This window comes from Anguilla anguilla, chromosome 12, assembly GCF_013347855.1.
Source record: "Anguilla anguilla isolate fAngAng1 chromosome 12, fAngAng1.pri, whole genome shotgun sequence".
Taxonomy (NCBI): Eukaryota; Metazoa; Chordata; class Actinopteri; order Anguilliformes; family Anguillidae; genus Anguilla; species Anguilla anguilla.
In genome coordinates, this window is record NC_049212.1 from 35,051,008 (window position 1) to 35,070,128 (window position 19,121).

The 19,121-nt window shown below is 47.2% G+C and overlaps 1 protein-coding gene across 1 annotated transcript in view; it reads left to right on the forward strand.

Annotated features, from left to right (window-relative positions):
* LOC118210050 (FRAS1-related extracellular matrix protein 2-like) overlaps window positions 1-19,121 on the forward strand; it is a 79,416-nt gene that overhangs the window by 18,977 nt on the left and 41,318 nt on the right. Inside the window, exon 3 of the mRNA XM_035385876.1 lies at window positions 15,649-15,795. Within this exon, the coding sequence (XP_035241767.1) occupies window positions 15,649-15,795 (147 nt within the window). The remainder of the gene's footprint in view (window positions 1-15,648; window positions 15,796-19,121) is intronic.

The following is a 19,121-nucleotide window of genomic DNA, read 5'->3' on the forward strand; positions in this document are numbered from 1 at the left end:
GGGTCAGAGGAGACGGGCGCGTTCAGCGCCGGGGGCCCGTCCTGCGGTAAAGCTCTCCGCTCGGTCGTGGCACGCACCGGCCCGAAATAGCCCAGCCCCCCGTCTCTCGCGTGTTGGCCGCGTCCGTGTGGCATGACCCTGCTCATATCTGCAGATTCCAGGCCTGTTTGGGAGCCCGGAGAGCGGTTACACATTAGCACGTTAGCACGTTAGCACGTTTACAGATCAACAGAGGGGCCAAAGAGCAGGGCGGAAGAGGCCAGGTTAGCAATTCAGTATTTTGTCTCCTCTTGCTTTCATTTCATTCCTCATCCCATAGCTTCCTAGGGAATTATTCGTCCGTGTAGATTATCTGCAAGCCTGTATTTCAATACTGCTGCAGTGTAATTACTTGGAATCATTCATCACTTCAGGTGCGGAAAATGAAGTTGCTGAGGTTTCTAATTGTATCTAATTTCGCGTGAACGGGCCTGTTTGTTGCCCTTTCCTACGCTGCCACTTTTGAAAAAAGCTCACTGTTGTGCTTTTCTTAGTAATCCATTAATTTACTTGGGCTTGCAGGCTGGAGAGTGAACACACCTAATGTTACTGAAAGGCGTCACAGCCGAATGTTCCAGAGACAGACATCCCAATGAAACAGAAGCTGGTGAATTTATTTAATCTCTCTGTTATCAGCAACCCTCCCTCTCAGGCCTGCAGCCTGATAGCATGTACAGTATGTCGTGCTTACAGTCGAAAGTCACGTCTACACTTCGACATTTATCAGCGAGAAGCTCAGTGTAATCTGGAAGCAGAAAAATGCATTTTTTAGTGAAAAGTGTGTGGAGGTGGTCTTTATGTATTCAAGAAACAGCAGTGAGATTCCTTAGCTGCTAAGCTTTTCTACATATACGCATCAGCATTAAATACATTGGAATATTCGCCTTTTATCAGTAGGGCAGATTAAAATAACTTGAAGCACCTGTTATAGCAAATCTTGCATTATACGGGGCCTTTAATGTTTTATTACTTTTCTTAAAATGAATGTGGAATACCATTGGTAAAGTTTCAGTCTGCATGAAAAGTCATTTTTCCTCCTCTAGATACAAAGTTAGCTTTTGCAGAAAGATAACAGAGTGGCAGAGGAGGAATGTTCTGGAATGCTGAAGCTGCTGGTGTGCCACAGTTTCCAGCTAGACTGTTGTTTTTCGACAAGTGGAAGTGTTAGTTCATTAGAAAGCCAGTTTCTCACCCTCTCTCTCTTGTTCACTCTCTCACTCTCTCACCCTCCCACTTTCACTATCTATCGCACTATTCTCTCTCTCTTTCACCCCTTCTTCCTCTCTCTCTTTCACTCTTTCTCCCTCTCTCTCTCACTCTCCCTTTCACCCATTCTCCCTCTCTCTCTCCCTTTCACCCCTTCTTCCTCTCTCTCTTTCACTCTTTCTCCCTCTCTCCCTCACTCTCCCTTTCACCCATTCTCCCTCTCTCTCTCTCTCTCTCTCTCTGTCTCTCCCTGAACTCCTGCTAACCCCTGCATCACGCTTCCAGCGCTCCAAGAATGCGGGCCGGTGTCGGGCCGTAAGACCATAGGCCCTGGCCGGCCGTGCGCTGCTGAGGGTGGGGGGGGGGCGGGGGGGTGTGAGGGGATTGGAGATTAATGGCTTAGGAGGTCTAAGGGGTGACCGGGAAGCGGCCAGTGCTCACAGAGTTAAATAACGCACATAAAAGGCCATTCTCTATTTTAAAACAAAAAACAAAAAGCTGAGTGATCACTGAGTTCTCCCAGCAAATTAATGGGACGGCATTGTGGAGTCCATGAAGTCCCTGATCCCCCCTTTGGAGAGCCCAGGGGGCCTGATGGACGGGCTGGTTGATGCACACTGTCCCTCAGGCAGTGAAAGTTTTTGAGAAGGGAAATGATGGCTCTCAGAAGCTCTGATATTTGGTCCGGTTAGTAATGGGGCTTTGAACCCCTAGCCAAAGCTGTGGTTAGATACCACATCTCAGATATTCCTGGGGCCCAAACGAAAGTTGTCTTCAAAGTGCCGCACTCCTTTTAAAATAATTAACGCGAGGTAAAACAAACTGACTAGCGAGGGAGGTTTGAAACTCTCCCACTTCCTTTAAGAATGCTGCGAGTTCGTTTAACGGTGCTCCTCGGCGCTAGCCGCCAGAGCGCTAGCGCCGCGTACCGCCGCGGCTCCAGCCTCGCCGTCGCACGCACGCATTCCGGTGATCGGATCGCCGGCGAACGACCAACATCTGACATCATTAACGGGGGAGACGTTAACACGCTACGCTCGCTTGGTTATCCGAGGCAGCGTTGTCGGGAGTGAATTTAAAATTCTGCGGTTTGAAACACACCGTGCGGTCGTAACGGACGCTTCCGCCCGGTCTCCCCGGACCCACTTCTCCCTTTAATCCTGCCCACAGTGCAGGAGACAAGAGATTTAGGTCTATCGGAGCATGCGAAAGGTCCCTTTCATATTCCAGGATGCTAAGCCGACAGAGGATTTAAAACAGCGATCGTCATGCCCCGGTCCTGGAGAGCCGCAGGGTCTGCTGGTTTCTGTTGTTACTCGGCACTCAATTGGTCGGTTAAAGCTGTCCGTTAAGCGGTTAACTGACTTCACCTGTTTTCTTGGGTTTGAATCGGTTGCTGATATTAAGCCAGGAACAGAAACTAGCAGCCTGTGCGGTTCTCCAGGACAGGAATGAAAATTACTGATTTAAAACACTGTGCGCACAGGTATTTCCACATTCTTGACAAGGGAAAAAAAGAAATAATTGAGGACTGAAACATAATATTTTGCTGAATAGCCTTTCTTTTCGCAGTAGTAGCTTTTATGTGTTCAGAACATTTGAAGTCAAAGAAGCCTTGCTAGCCACACTTTATCAGCTGAAAAGCTGGTCCTCTACTATTCAGAATGTCATTTTCACATATTAGGTATTTCACAGATGTACAGAGCAACTTACACAGTTTTATGTTCTTTACGTACAATCAACATGTACAGGTGGATATTTACTGAAGCAGATATCTGTAAACAAATGGTTCAAGGTACAGCATTAGCCTCACCTGGGAATCAAACCTGCAACCTGTAATTACAATCCCAGTTCCCTGCCCATTACGCTACACTGTCCCCCCTCATGGGTCGTCTCGTTGGGCTCTTGTCTCGCTGCAGTGCAGCTGGACTTCATTAATTTCTCTGAAGAGCGGGAGTACTGGCTGAAGCCTTTGGGGACATACCCTGCAGCGGCCTGGCAGACACACACACACACACACACACACACACACACAGCTATTAGCACGGAGCGCCTGAGCTGCAGCGAGACAAGAGTCCGGCTCTTTTTTGTGTGTGTGTGTGTGTGTGTGTGTGTGTGTGTGTGTGTGTGTGTGTCTTCCCCTCACACTGATGCGTTCAGCAAACAGCGCTCCATTATTCCGCCTGACAAGAACACAAACAGCACGCATTCAGAGGTCAAGAAAAAGCACGCATCCACCCCGTCACCCTCCTCTCCCCCCCCCCTCTTTTGTCTTTGTCCCATCCCATGCCTTGTTTTCCTCTTCTCTGTTTTCATGCTTCTTTCCATGTTTCTCAAATTTATACACCTCCTCCTCCTTTCTACAAAAAAAAACATTTTCATCAGTCTGTTCTTTTTTTTTTGCCAAGGATCTTTTTTTTGGCATTCAAGCTGCATTCGGTGCCTGGTGCAGCTTATTTCTTGCAGTTCAGTAGGGCTAACGATCGCAAAAAAGCTCATTTTCCCATTTGGGAGTGTGACTAATGTGTCAGGAAATGACCTGAAAGATGCTGTTTGTGTTTGTAAGCAGGTTCCCTAAATGGGCTGATCACTCTTCGCCCATCCAGGACAGCCTTGTGGCCGGGGTAGAGTGCTCTTAGGAGGACTTACCAAATGAATGATAGCTCTGAAAGCATTCTGCAAAGTAGCAGAGAAAAGAAGAAGAAGAAAGAGAAAAGCGAAAATGCAAATGACTTCATTTTGGCTTGATTGGGCGCTGCGCGGAGTTGGAGGCTTTTAGCGGTAATTGGGAATAGCGGAGGCGGGAGGGTGCGAGGACGTCCGCCCAGGCGGCTCGAGTGGCGGAATTAGCTTTTTTCGCGCGGGCTAGCGCGGCCGGCCGGCCCTGGCCTCGTTCACCGCGGCGGCGGCGGCGGCTGTGGCCTCGGGGGCCGCCGGAGTGGTCATGCATAATTGACCGGTAATGAGCGACAGACTTTTCAATATTTAATCGGCGCTGACCTTTACGCGCGAGCGTGGGAGGAAGTGCCCGGCGGCTTGCTGCTGCTTCGAGGGCCTCGCCATTCTCTTTCCCGGCGAAGTCCGCCTTTTTTGCTCTGAGAGGAAGCGAGCGGCGGACCGCTAATTGACTGGCGGGGGACGAAGCGGATTTTTGCAGAGAGATGTGCGATGCGTGCGTATCCGCCCCGGGGATAGGTTTGGAAACGTGACCAACGTGACTGAACCTGCCTGTAAACCAGTGCACATACAGTCGATTCTCAAGCAGCTGAAACTCTTATCTAAACAAATTAGGTAATGCGTATATGCATTGTGGATCCTCTGGAATCCAGACGGAATTGTCCGGAGTTACTGACAGAATATTAATACACGGTGGATTTTATTAGCCGACCGGCTTGATGATGTCCCTGCTGCTTTCACTGCAGTGGGGCCTCGTTACAAGGACCCTGCTGCAGCATGTTACAAAATGCGAAAGAGAGAAAGAAAGAAAGAAAGAAATAAGGAAAGAAAGAAGGACAACATTGTTGAATAGCTTGTGTTAGCTCCAGGTCTGAACTGTAACGTTCAGATTTTAATGGTGTCACCTGACCTTGGAGCCTTGGCAGGACACCCTGTCCTCCTGGTTTTGGGGGGCAGGGTACGACAGCGCGTAGCGTGTGCAGGCCGAGCCGGCCGGAGAGGGAGCCCCACTAATCCAGAGGTGCTTCCCAGGCCTGGTATTCTCTGGCACGTGTAATAGGATTAAGTCCTTAAAAAGTAGAGCATTTCTGAGGAACACGCACTGGTGTTTTTCAGTCACACTGGAAAAAAAACGGACCTTTATTGGTACATGTTTATTAAACACAAAAACAAGGAGGTGACTTGACCTGAAACAGCCTGGAAGGAATTCCTGTTGATTCCGCTTGTCTGTCACCTTCTGAGAACACCAGGGAATCGTCCAGGAGTGGGAGAACCAATATGTGATGTAGTTATGTCCGTTTGTTTCCTTGTTTTCAAAGAACAGGAAATGACAATCCCTTAAAATGAAAGTGTATTGGTTGGAAAGAGGATTTTTCACACAGAGATGGCTAACCAACTGTGCTGCACCTGCAGACACGCTGAGTTGTGCTTTCTGCCATTTCAAATAGTGTTTTCCATGTATTTCAGATATCAAGCAGTGTTTTCCATGTATTTCAGATATCAAGCAGTGTTTTCCTTGTATTTCAGATATCGAGCAGTGTTTACCATATATTTCTGACATCAAGGGGGACATGGTCATGCTCTACCAAAACCTTTAGCTTACGTTTTTTTTCATTTGTCTTTTTGTCACATTTAAAAATACAGAGGGTCAACGGTTTTTGACTGGCACCTTCCTTTACTGCACAGAAATTTCAAAGAGACTTTAACTTGTGGGCCACATTTTCTGTCTAAATTCCTCCTCTGTGCAGACGAATTAGCCCAGTTTTTGGTCACGGGTAGTTCTGTGCGGATTTGTTGTGGTAAGCATTTAGCATGCACTCAGATTTTAATTGTCTGTGAAATGTCTGCTATAGCACAGTAACTTTAAATCTCCAGCCTGCTCAGCGATTAAAGTATTTATTTTATTTTTTTTTTACTGATGTAGTGGTTGCCAAGTTTTTCTTTTTATTCCACTTCATCTGTGGACAGATTGACATCGTTGGCATCCTGTCGAGGGGGGGGGGGGGCAACAGTAGGGCATGGTGCAGACTGCCCACCCAACGTCGTCCTATAGCCACAGACATGCCATATCTCCACCCGTGAGCCTGTGCATAAAGGAGCCAGCTCTGAATGGAGATTTCGTGAATTCCGGACTGCCTCTCCACAGAAGTGTGGGGCTCCAGCTTTGTGACCCGGGGAGGAGAATCTTTTAATGGTTTCCACAACAACCTTGTAGAACAATCTGGAATCAAAAAGCCAGAAAAGGGAACACTGCCCTTTGTGTCCAGGGGGGAAGAGAATTTGTGGCCCATTATCTAATACTTGGATATTTTAACCTAACAACTACAGATACCAAGGGACTGTTATAAAGTACACCCTTAAACTGGTTTTGTTCTTGTATACTGCAGTATAACAGTTGATTTTATGCAGTCAGGTTTTATGATAGTGCTACCCTGTGGCCACACTGCATACGTTATCACTACATAATAACACACATAAGAGCTGCAAGGTTCACTATGGTGTTTTAAAGGCTTTTGCTGGATATGAACATTATAAATCTGAAAAGAGTTTTGTCTGTAAATAAGAGTTTTCCGTGCCGTGTGGAATTGGAACGTACTGAAAAATATCCAAATAAACTTGTCAAGAACTCATCACTATATATTAGCAAAAATGCTAATTATTGGTGCACTCATATGTTGTAATGTATTACACTGCGATGCAGTATATCACATATAGTCATATATTACACTGCTACGATTACCATATATTTGTAAAATATTACAAATGGTGTAAAGCATATCAATCATCACTTTTTCAAAACATTACCGCACATTTGCAGTATATTACAATATATTTAATTTCTATAAGGGAGCCAGTCGTGCTGTTACCTCAGCCTGCAGTCCGGTGTCTTGGGGTAAGGGCCCCTTTTAAATGCCCAATGGCCCTTAGGCCATGACAAAGCAGCACAAAGCAGACCCCTCTGACCGAAGATGGGGGACAGTGGGCACAGATTTATGTCCGCTGGGCTCTGTGGAAGGTCCAGCCGGTCGGTGGCCAGGGGGGGGTAGGAGCTCTTTTAACCCCTCCAGAGCTCTAAATCTTTCAACCGCCATTCACCTCCCAAATCGCCGGGGATTAATGGGGTCAAGTTCGATTGTGCCATCAAAGCTATCCTCTTTCTGCTCGTTTTAACCCTCTCTCTCTCCCTCTCTCTCCCCCTCTCTCTCCCTCTCTCCCTGTCTCTCTCTCTCTCTCTCTCTCTCTCTCAATTCAGTTCAATTCAATTCGCTTTATTGGCATGACAAATGTGTACATTTGTATTGCTAAAGCTTGTAAGGTACAACAATCTATATATATATTTTTTTAAATAAATAAAAATAAAAAATAATAATAATAATAATAATAATAAAACATTATCTCTGTCTCTCTCTCTCTCTCCCCCTCGCTCTCTCTCTCTTTATCTCTCTCACTCTCTGACTCTCTCGCTCTGTCTCCCTCCGTCTCTCTCTCTCTCTCTCTGTCCTTCTCTGTTACCCAGTGTTCCCTGCCTCCCTCTCTCCTGCCCTCCCTCGGGGTTGTTGATAAGTGATTTCACGCATGCCACAGCGCGGGCCGTTGTCTCCTGTCGGGCCTGAGGAATGCGATGCACCTCGCCGTCCGCGAAACCGAACACAGAGCTGCTCTGTGCGGCCCTTCGCTCGCTGGCGGTGGTCCCGCCGCTCGTCACGCTCGTGGTGAAATAATAATATAAATAAATAAGAGAGGGGGAGAGTTTCTGCCTGAGGTTGAATTCCCAGTCTCTTCTGCTCTTTTTAACTGCATGTGAGATGGGGGCTTTTTTTTGGGGGGGGGGGGGGGGCGGGGGGTGCTGGGGGGTGGGGGTGGGGAGAGTGCATTCACTTCAAAAGATAAAGATCTTTGTCCTCTTTTTCATTCAGCTTGCTGGAAGTATGTTTTTCATCAAAAATAAACCATACTCACTTCCAACAGGGTGGTGGTGTGGGGTAATAGCCTAATTTGACTCTAGGTGTTCAGGTGGCTGCAGGTTTGAATCCTAGTTTGTGCATTGTTAGGCTACTGGTTCAGCCTGCTTTGAATGGGGCCATTAAACTTAAGGCCTACATTCATTCAACGTTTGGCCTTGACTCCCAGGTGTTAGTTATTTTCTTCACAAAAAATATTTGGCTAGTTTAACAGTTTCCACTTCAAAAAGGTAACACCTGCGTGCATTTGGAGCTCAAAGTTAAGGGCAAAATGTTGATGGAATCCAAGCCACAGTCTGCAGAATATGAAACAACCCAACAGAACCTTTGCAGAGAACTCTCTGCTTTGATGGTGGATTTTACCGAGTTCACTCCGTGTTCTTTTCCCATTATTTTTACGGTTACACATTCAGAGAAAATTGTGCAAAAAATTGTACCTATAGGGGTGAAATGGCTTGTCACTGGGGCAGTACCTTCAAAGGTGTGTCCGTTGTACCCTTTACTCTTTTGGATTAGTGTTCCAAGATAAAAATATGACCCGGTGAGGGAGCATTGTACCTTAGAGAACCGAATCGGACCCCTTCCGTACCCCTTTTTTCTGACCGTGCTCCGTGCCCGTGCCCGTGCCCTTCCTGTCAGTGGCAGCGGGGCGGGGTGCTCAGGCAGCTGCCTCTCTCTCCGGCCCGGGCGCCGGGCTCAGACTTCCTGTCTGGGTTGGGATGAGGGGACTTAGCCGCCGCCGTCAGCCCCCTGGGTCTCTCGCCGACGACCAAATAAGGGCGGTCTGCTGCGCGGCTCGCCCGGGAGAGGCTAGGGGCACGGCGTTGGCACGGTAACAGACTCCCGCGTTCACCGGCTTCACAGAGCCGCCGGGCGTCGCCTCCCGCGTTTGTGAATATCAGACGGCCGCTCGTCCGCATTCCTCAAACGTCCTACCGCGCTGTCGCGCCAGAAATGAAACGTACCTGCTCCCCTGGGTCTGCTCCCGTGCTTCAAAAGACCCGAAAGAGGAAAGAAAAAAACCAAAAAAAAAACAACATTGATAAACAGTTTTCAAAGTTGCGGGCTGTTCTTTTGATATTGCTGGAAAAAGGTAGCGTCCCCTGATAGTGTACACAGTTGTCAGTGGTGGCTGGCATTTAAAGGTTATTGTTATATATTTTCATATAAGGAATTGGCAGATGTAATTGTATTTTTTCGCATGTCTTTTGAAGGAGCAGCGTGTGTTATGTAAAGAGAGACTAAGATCAAGGGCTGATGTTTTGCTGACAGGGAGTGAGTAGGTGAAAGCCAGCAGTTCATTTAAAGGAGAGCATTTCATCTTGTATCGTTTCGTAAAAAGAGAAACTTGGGGCACGTTTCTGGTCTTGGCTTCGTATGAAAGGAGACGTAGACTTGCCATGAAAGGCTTTGCGAGATCAAAATGAGGACGGCCCACAGCAGCCGAAGGAGATAAGGAGCGCTAAGAGAAAACGTTGGTGAAATAAGTGAAGCTCAGACCGAGCACTTCAAAAGAAATGTCCTTCGTCTGCCAGGGAACGTGAGGTATCACATATTAGTTCAGACTTATTATTTTATATTTGTGTCTTTAAGCCCAGAGCTCATAGTAAAAATTGTGGCTTCTTATTCTCTGTGATACCCCAGTTGAGCAAAAGCTGGAATCTGGCTGTCTAGTGGAAGTCTAGGTTGTGAGTGGTTTTGACATGAACCGACTAGGTTAACCGCAATATAGCTCAGGTTTTTACATAGATATAGCATAGATATGTCCTAGTCGACTCGAAAACTTTCCCTTTTCAACCAGATGTAGCCGGGTTTTCACCTGAACGCCTAGACGGCATTTCACTGAATTTCTCGCCGACTAGTGATCCCGCTGGGGAGATCAGTAGCTGTAGATATGGTCCTGTCCCTCACTGACTGACTGACTGACTCGTACAGTGACAACAAAGTTAAGATTAGAGTTAAACAGGTGGAACTTAAACTTTGTAACAAACCACATTTAGGGTATTTTGTCACAGACCACGCTATAAATGTTGTAGATGCTCTCAAAAATGTAGGGAGAAGGACAAAGAAACAAAACTTAAATGCTAGAGATGGCATGAAAAAGCACTGTATCAAAGTACTTTAATCTGGAATATTAAAAGAAACTAATTAGATTAATCACACAGAAATTAGACTAGAAGCCATAGAGAACCGGTGCAAATTGGTTAAAATGAAATTTCATGCTGATTTTAAAAGGTCTTTCCTCATGCAGTATTACCAGCCTGGATACTGTAGCTCGCCAGGATTTGCGATTGGTTTTAACGATAATCAAACGAACTGAAACTCACTCATTGTTTCATAATGTATATATCATAGCCATTGATTTATAAATGTACAGCGTATGTTGGCATGTGTCATGACTCAAGAGTGAAGTCCCTGCTCAGCAGAATTAAACCAGCCTGTAAGCTCTGCATCGCTCAGCTGGAAATGTCCACATAATGGTCCCATAACGTCCACGTTCCTCAGAAATAAAAATAAAAAAGATTTTTCTGGATAAATATCAAAATAGATATAAAATAAATGGTGTCAGTTGACAGAAGCAGTGTGGTCAACTTTGCATTTAACTCACCATCTTATCAGTATTAACGGCTATTTCTAAAATAACTAGGATGTCAGTTCTGTGATTTGTCTTGACAATAAATTGATTAATGCCTAATTTATCATCGAGAAAGAGGGCGAAAGACAGAAAGAAGTTGGTAAAACCTACATAAGAAACTGCAGGCTACATATGAGTGTAAAATTGACCCTTTGAGTTGTGATTTTGTTAGACAAGTCATTCCTTTATAGGCAACAGATGCACTAACCCAGCTGTACCTGAAAAGTGTGGTGATCATTAGCCTGCGGGCGACCACCTGCATTGCCTCTGTGGAGAGGTACAAAAGCACACGGGTTCTGCCTCACCGAGCGAACTGCACTTTTTCACTGTGAGCTTAACTCTGTTGCCGGGCGAAGCTTTGTTTGTTGACGAACGTCTCGTTTGCATACCCAATTTCCCTGAATGGATTGCATGCGGCGATCGGGAAAAGCATTGCTCATTTGTTGAAAGAAAATAATGGCTTTGGTGGCTGGATGCTGCTGGGATTTATGAATAGGCCCTGATGTGTTCAGCTACAGCGGCAGCATTTACTTTGCAGCTATATATTTGGCTTAGACAATGCCAGCAGGCTATAAGGATTTTGGGGGGAAGAGGGGGGGATTGGTGGCACTGCACTAATTGCAGATTCAGGAAAGTGACAGTGTATGGCTGTATTTTTTATTGGAACGCACACACACACACACACACACTGAAGCTCGAAGGAGTGACCTGTGTGAAGTGACACACACATGTGTGAATAGCATGTCATCTTGGACCACTGAAGACTAGATGTTGACTCCAGCTCTAGTAAAAGCAACGCAAAAAGTAAAAAAGCCAGTAAATATTTAAAAGCCTGTGATTATTTAAATTATTACATTGCAGTGTCGCTTTTCAACAAAACATGTTAAATAACCTAACCAAAATGTAAAATCATATGAAACAATAGTTTTGTTCTGCATATTTGTGTTCTGAAATAAGGCAGTGTTTCTCAGTCAGGGATTTGCACTGGTGTCTGAAGGGTTACAGTATTTGAAATGATTTGACCCAGATCCCAGTCAAAGCGCCGTTTATACTTGTGCAGACTGTTGGAAGAAGGCAAGCTCTCTGCGGCGTGCAGAAAGCAGGCACGGTCTGCCCCCCCCCTCCCCCCCCCGACACCCCGCCCGTGTACGTGTGGCCCTTTCAGCTCTCTGCTTTCGAGGCTGACTCTCCCGCTTAATTCGCCCCCCGGGGAAGCCCGGGCTGCATCGGGAGCTACGCCCACGCTTGTATCGGAAATTAAAAACGGGATGTTCGCTGTCGGTGAAACATTCTTTTATCGGAGCCGACGTGCTGGAACACCCACGAAACCGCACAGACGGTGAGGCGGGTTGGGGGGGGGGGGGGGGTGGGGGGGGCGCTATACACGACTTCCCGTCGAAACCGCTGTCGACTTCGCGGGACGGGCGCGCTAACGAACCGGAATCTCACTTAATTACTGTTTTCCCCCCGGAGACGCGGCGGGAATGCGCGAGCGACGAATCGCGCTCGTCCTCGTCGGGTTGTAATTCTGAAACCCGGAGACAGGCCCCGCTGGTGAAAGGTGCTTTGTCTGGATGCTCCGCGCCTTAATTCAAGCCAGCGTTTGCCTTTTCAGGAGCCGGGCTTAATGTGAATGTTTACATCCATATTGTGGCGTATAATTTATTTTGAGCTCTCCGGCTTCTCCAGCCGTACGTATAGACCACACAGCTAGGGAGGCTGGCACCATAGATGGTAGCGGAACGGCGCCGCGTGCGTAGCGTGATTAAGGAGAGGTCGTTTGCCGTCGTATTTAATGTCTCCTTGGCCTTGTTTGATTAAAATACCGCCATTGACAGCACTCTAAATGGGCATGGATAGCTTCTGCCCTTCATAGAGATCTTGTCAAGGTTACTTAAACGAGTTTGAATTCACTAACATATTTTTGCTTAAAAAAACAGTTTTTTTTTAACCACTCTGGCTCGTGTTAGCCAGTCACATCTTACATCTTTCATCGGTTCGCCTTACGGAAATGGAATATACCAAAAATATATTGACATAAAATATTAACTAGATGTTGCAACACTTAATAATATTTCATTTATTTCAATATATCACCCTGCTCTGAAATATATTAATTACACCTATTAATATATTTCAGTATACTACTTCCCAAGGGGCATTTTGCATGAGCCAGATCCAAAAAAATAGAAATAAATCCACTGTTCACCAGAGTGATCTGTATTGGCTGGACATTTATTTAACAGTTGTACAGTACAGTTGAGACGGAAGGCAGGGGTTGGTGGGGGGACTGAAGTGGGATTATGTCTTCAATTTGTCCTAAGCAGGGAGCAGCAGCAGCAGCAGCCGTCACGACTGAGAGATCACACGCGACACGTGTTCACCTGCATCGCTAGCTCCGTCTGCCCACACCCCCCGACCCCCCCACCCCGCGCGCTCTGTTCCTGGGAGCCGAAGGGACGGCCGGGCAAACAGGCTCTCTGTTTGTTCTCAGGAACCAAGCGGAACATGCCGGCACAGAGGGAGGGAGAGAGGGAGGGAGGGAGTTAGGGAGGGAGGAAAAGAGGGGGCAACCTCTCTGTTCCACCTGACTTCCCAACTTACGGGTCCTTAAGAGGGAGATCAGCTCTGTCCTCTGTGGTTACGGAAAACCTGTGATCTTTTGTCTGGAAAAAAAATGGCGCAGGCCTGGTTTTGTCTACAAATTCTGATCTTCCTTTCTTCCCCATGAGATAACCCTCATGAGCTGATCTCATCTTACGGAACCATCACATGATTATGTTGACTTAACAGATCCTTGGAAAGAGAGATCTATCTACTTCCTGGTATGTATGGACCATTTGGGCTATGACACTTTTTATTGCCCGCTGGTGTTGCACTGTCTCTATAATGAGAGGTTCTGGAAAGTTCTGAGAAGCCTTAACGCTGCCTACTTCCATCAATACCATGCTGACAGGACCCGTTAAGGCCCAAAACGTCCGGTTTTGAAAGCAGGCCAAACGATACTCCGCCTCTCCCCTGCCGACTTTTAGCATCCTCAGTTCCTGTCCTTATCTCGGAGCAGAGAGAGAGATGCTTTTGAGCTTTATCTGTTCGCAGCTTGCTGATATGAGGGGGATGTTTATCTGAGTAGGCGAGAACTCAACTGTCCGCCAAGTGAAGTCAGACCTTGGTCCTGGAGTGTGCTCCTGTTACACGTTCTCCATAGCATTTTCTTCGTGTTTTAGCACAGAGGCTTTTCAGTATTTCTTAATAGCGTTGCGTGTTGTAGTGTGGCAGCCCAGCACTCCTGAGCTTCCATTGTGGCTGGGCTCTCGTTCCCTCGCGGGTGTGACGCTCCCAGCATTCCACAGAAATCAAAGTAAAGCGCTCTGAGCGGCGGTTGGGGTCAGATTAAACAACGAGAACATAGCGTTGAGCAGGTGCGGAGGTGCCACACGTCCGCAAACTCGCCCTCTCTCTTTCCCTCTGACTCCTCTCTTTCTCTCTCTCTCTCTCTCTCTCACACACACGCACACACACAAAGGACATAAAACACCTCGGGCATGCTGTGTGGGAGAGCACGTGGGCCGGTATCCATTCATGAAAGGGAAGACCCCAGAGTGCAGCCAGTGGAGCGGTCAGGCTAGACGTGGGGAGTTTACTGACGGTGACAACTGTGGGGGAGGGTGTGTCTAGTGTGAGTGTGTGTGTGTGTGTGAGTGTTAATGTATGTGCGTATGTATGTGTGTGTGTGTGTGGGCGTGCATGTGGGCGTGCATGCGTGCGTGCGTGTGGTGGAGTGGCTGCCATCCTCAGTAGTGGTGCCAAACACAAACAGACTCGGTGCCTAGAAACCCTGAGAACACCCGACCCCCCCCCCCCGCCCCCCTGCCCGCCGCCCATTATCAAGTCTCCCCTCATTCATAAACATGCCAGGGGTTTATTCAGGTTTCACACACCCTGAGTCACCTGTAATGCTATCGTGTGTCCTGCTTACTCTCCCTCTCAGACTGTAAATACAGTTCTTTCTTCCGCTGTCTGACACTGTTTACCTTTCTGTACAATACCGGGTCAGTCCTCCAGTCAGAAAGATGTGTTTCAGTTTGTGCGTTTGGTGTGTGTGTGTGTGTGTGTGTGTGCGCATCTGTGAAATTTTGTGTGTTTCTCTCTCCCTCTGTGTGTGTGTGTATGTCTTTGTGCACCTGTGAATGTGTGTGTTTGTGTATAAGTGCATCTGTGAACGTGTGTGTGTTTTTCTTTCACTCTGTGTGTGTGTTTGTGTGTGTGTGTGTGTCTTTGTGCACCTGTGAATGTGTGTGTTTGTGTTTATGTGCATCTGTAAAAGTGTGTGTGTTTTTCTTTCACTCTGTGTGTGTTTGTGTGTGAACATGTGGTCAGAACATAACAAGCCCTCCAGGAATATTGAGCTCCTGCTTTGAATTGAAACTTCAAAGCGGATTGTGAAAATAATGCAGATAAGAACGAGAGCCTTGACTCTTAATTAGAAAAGAGCCAATTAGACCTCACGGTCATTTATATCTGCAGAATCAGGGCTTGTGTCCAGTCCTAATCAGTGAAAAACTGGCAGGGTCTGCGTGTGATGTTCTCTTATAAGAACAGTCTATGTTTCCAGGTGAGAGGTATCATTGTAATGGAAGTCCGGAGCGATTTGCTAAGCCTCCCTTGAATCGATGCTGCTTGCCTCCGCACTAACAGTAATCATTCAAACCGCGTGAATTTTTAGAAAAGTGGCAGGCTTTTTTTCGGAATGGGAATTTTAATTTAAGACAGTGCTTTCCGGGTTTAGCCGTTAAGCTACAGCATGCTACTGTATGTCTAGCTCGGAGGGTTCCCGGTTCGATCCCCCCTGCCCTGGGCATGTCGAAGTGTCCCTGAGCCAGACACCTAACCCCTAATTGCTCTGGTGAATGTGAGGCATCAATTGTAAAGCGCTTTGGATAAATGCGCTATATAAAAGCAGTCCATTTACCATTTACCGTCCATCTGGCGTCTTTCTAGTCTTGGTTACCAGTGCACTCGCTTTGCTGCCAAAGAATACTGAAAAAAAGCTCTCATTTGGCCCCAGACCAGTGTGCTGAGGCCTAACACTTTACACAGTGCGGTAACGCGCTTCTGTTCTGCGTGCAGGAGGCAACAAGCTGAAGAACCAGTTCTTCCGTCTGAACTGGGCCTGGATCTCCCTGGAGAAGGAGTACTACGCGGTGGACGAGGACTCCAAGTTCCTGGAGGTGGTGCTGAGGCGCAGGGGCTACCTGGGGGAGACCTCCTTCGTCAGTGAGTGGAAAAACTCTTTCTCTCTCTCTCACACACATACTCAGGGTCCAAGTTGAACTATGCGGTTGTTCCCTGTACTTGGACCGGTACTTCTCTCTAGGGGTTTCGTCATACTTGTTCCTGGTTATGGTTATACACTTTGTTGTACGTCACTCTGGATAAGAGCGTCTGCCAAATGCCTGTAATGTAATGTAACATATATATATCGCTAATTTCTCAACCAGCCTGAACAAACTTTGTTAGTGTAGGTTAAATTATACAAGCCCTTTCCAACCCAATGTTGAGGCTGCCTGTTGATTAAATCCAGGCTTAGGTGCTAATGTTTACTATAACTTGTATATTTAGCAGGTGAAGTTCTACAGAAACAGTTCCCCTCGCGTGCCAATCTGACTTCTGAATCAGTTGTTTACTGCATCACTGGGATGCCTTTGCCCATAAAAAAAGAACATCTGCCATCTCTACTTTAACAGGTCACAGTGATCCAAGAGTACTGAACTGAAATGTTTTTTTATCCCCTCGAAGAGTAGTTTTTTAAAATGTTTTTTTTTTCTTCAAAATACTTCTAGAAGTCAGCATTCCAGAACTCCACTGCTCTCGCTTACCAATAGTGATTGTTACATCAGCATTAGAATGTTCAGTTTAGAACTTTCTAATCACGTATGTGTGATCTTAGCCCTTAAAGGGTTAATTTTGTCCAGCTCCCAGATTGTTAGTGAAGGAAGATTTTAAGTGCTTCCCATGGTGCAACTCTTGACTGATTGTTTGTTTGCTTTCTTTTTATCTTCTGTAGCCATTTTAGCACACTGAAGGGGAAAATAACCACTGTTTGATCAATACTTTCAATTAAGTTTGAGTTGCTACAAAATTCAAGCCTTGTTTTTTTTTATTTTATATATTTTGCCCCATGTGCAGCTCACTAAGTTCAGAGGACACCAGAAGGTACAAAAGCTGTAATTGTACAATTAAAATTTAGACAGCACCAGCTGTAGCACTTTGGTGGCCTTAAACAGGAATGAACCCAGGGGGACTCATCATAGACCAGGGGGGGGACATTGTGTGATAGTGAAAGCAATCACAAATCTGGCATCAAAAAAAGCAATTTGCTCCCTGTGAATACTGCAAATTAAAATGCATTTCAAAATAAATTTACAAAATGATATTGTAAACCTAAATTGTGTAGCCCACAGATGGGTTTGGCCCAAACTGGAGGCGTGCAGTGTCTGATGACTGTTTCCAGCTCTGAACTTAGACAGTTCGCTAACACTTCAAGTGCCAAAGCAGCTTACTTTACAGAAGGTGCATTTTCCTGGCCACCACATAGAGAAGCAATGCGCCAATCAAATGAGTGGCTTTGTGGACATGGACAAGAGCTGCGGAACAGAGGGGGCGAAAAAAGCAGCTCTTGCATTCATTTTGAAATTAGTTCATTTCGGAATTCAGCCGACATTTATCGGGACGGCCTTGTCATCTCAACCTGTTTTTCTCCGAAGGCTTTTGTTTGGCAGGCCATCTGGTTTGCCCCCAGTGCAAACCGTGGAGCATGCCCTGCTCTGCGGGGTGGGGTTCAGTGACTGGGGTTAAAGGTCACGCAGCAGGTGCCTCTGGAGCAGTGCATGGTCCCGGGTGTGCATTTGGACGGACTTCCTCCTGTCTGTGTCCTGCATCAATCACCTGGCAGGTGTGGGGGTTGGGGGTAACTATTCCCCCCCACTCCACCCCACCCCACCCCACCCCAGGGGCAGTCCAGATTTTTGTTGACACGCGAAGCCTTTGTTTGTTCAGCTTTAAGGAGAACCTCCATCCAGCTGTAACTCACAGAGCCTAAATCCGCTGCACTGAGACCTAGGTGGGAGCGGGCCTCAGTGGGGTCACACAGACCCTGATCTTCAACCAATCACCTGAGGGTGATGTTAGAGCATGTTGAGCTCCTGCATGGAAATATAACTGTAGCTGGGAGGGGGCGTTCCGTGTTGATGTAGGGGACAAGTTAGCGCATGATGGCGGTAACTGTAGTGATAATGAATAGTCATCACTTTTTATTCCTTTCCGGAGACAGAGCAGGGTAACTCCCCATCTACACCTCAGTGCACCTGACCCGTTAGACCAAAGTTAGGCGACTTTACACTCACCCCACTGGCCAGAGAACTGCTCTTGTGTTTTTTTTTTTTGGGGGGGTGGGGGGGGGGAAGTGGTGCTGCTTGTTTATAACATGTCAGGCTGTACAGAGGTGTAGCTCTCCTGTGCTTACTTCCTGTGGAACACCTGGGAGCCCATAACGAGACGTGAGAGGCGTAGAGTCAGTCGTACCTTCAGGAGTGTGTTCTGGCCCCGGGGGGCCGTTGCTAACCTGTTGTTGTGGAGCGTGTCTCAGGACTTGGCTCCGGGTGCGAGGCGCGGTCCTGCCATAATTGAAATGAACGAGGCCCTTTCTCCTCTGGCGACAGGGGGATGATTCACCTGTCAGGGACCAGAGCCGGTCACCGGCCCCCGCCATCAATCACCTCGTTAACATTATTGACCCCCCCCCTCCCTGGAGGCCGAGCGACAGAGCGTTCCAACCGCCGAGCTCTCCCATGAGTCTGAGGGCTCCTTACACCCCCCCCCCCCCACCCCCCCTACGGGGAAAATGAGAATATCCTTTTGGGAATGTTTATATTCACAGTCTTACTGTCATGCAGTATCATGACCTTGCGGTGTTTGCTTACCATGTGAATCGCTCTTGTGCAAGTCCCTTTGGCTAAAAGTGTCTGCCAAATGACTCCAATTGTAAACTGTAAGGACCTAAAAATAATATGGCTGCAGAGCCAAAGAAAGTTGTTCAGTGCTGTGCTTGGGGCAAGATGAATTTAGCACAATTTTTTTTTTGGTTAAAAAAGGGCATCCAAAGGGTAAATCCATAGTTATATATAAAAATGCATTGGAAGTGCACCTCTGTTCACCTTCTGCACCAGTAGGTGAACAGTAGGTGCGTTCCTACAGAGAGGTGAGGGTGGAGAAAAAGCGAAGTTAAGAACAAAGGCAAGCTCCTGGCGAGCGGTCTGTTCGTGCCCCACCTCCCCCACCCCTCGTCTACCTGAGATGATGAAAGAGCTCCGGGGGCGGGGCCACGTAACCGGGTAACCCAGGACATTCCCCTGGCACAGCCCCACACAGGAGCCGCAATCAGAAACCTGCCAATGGAAACTGCACTCCTCGGCTCCGCCGGCCGCCATTCCGGCTCAAAAATGCTTCAGACCCTGGAGCGTCAGAACTAAAACCTGATTCCCCCATGGTGTGATGCGTGCCATGGAAGGGAAAAAAAAACTTTCTTTTTCCCCACACAAAGC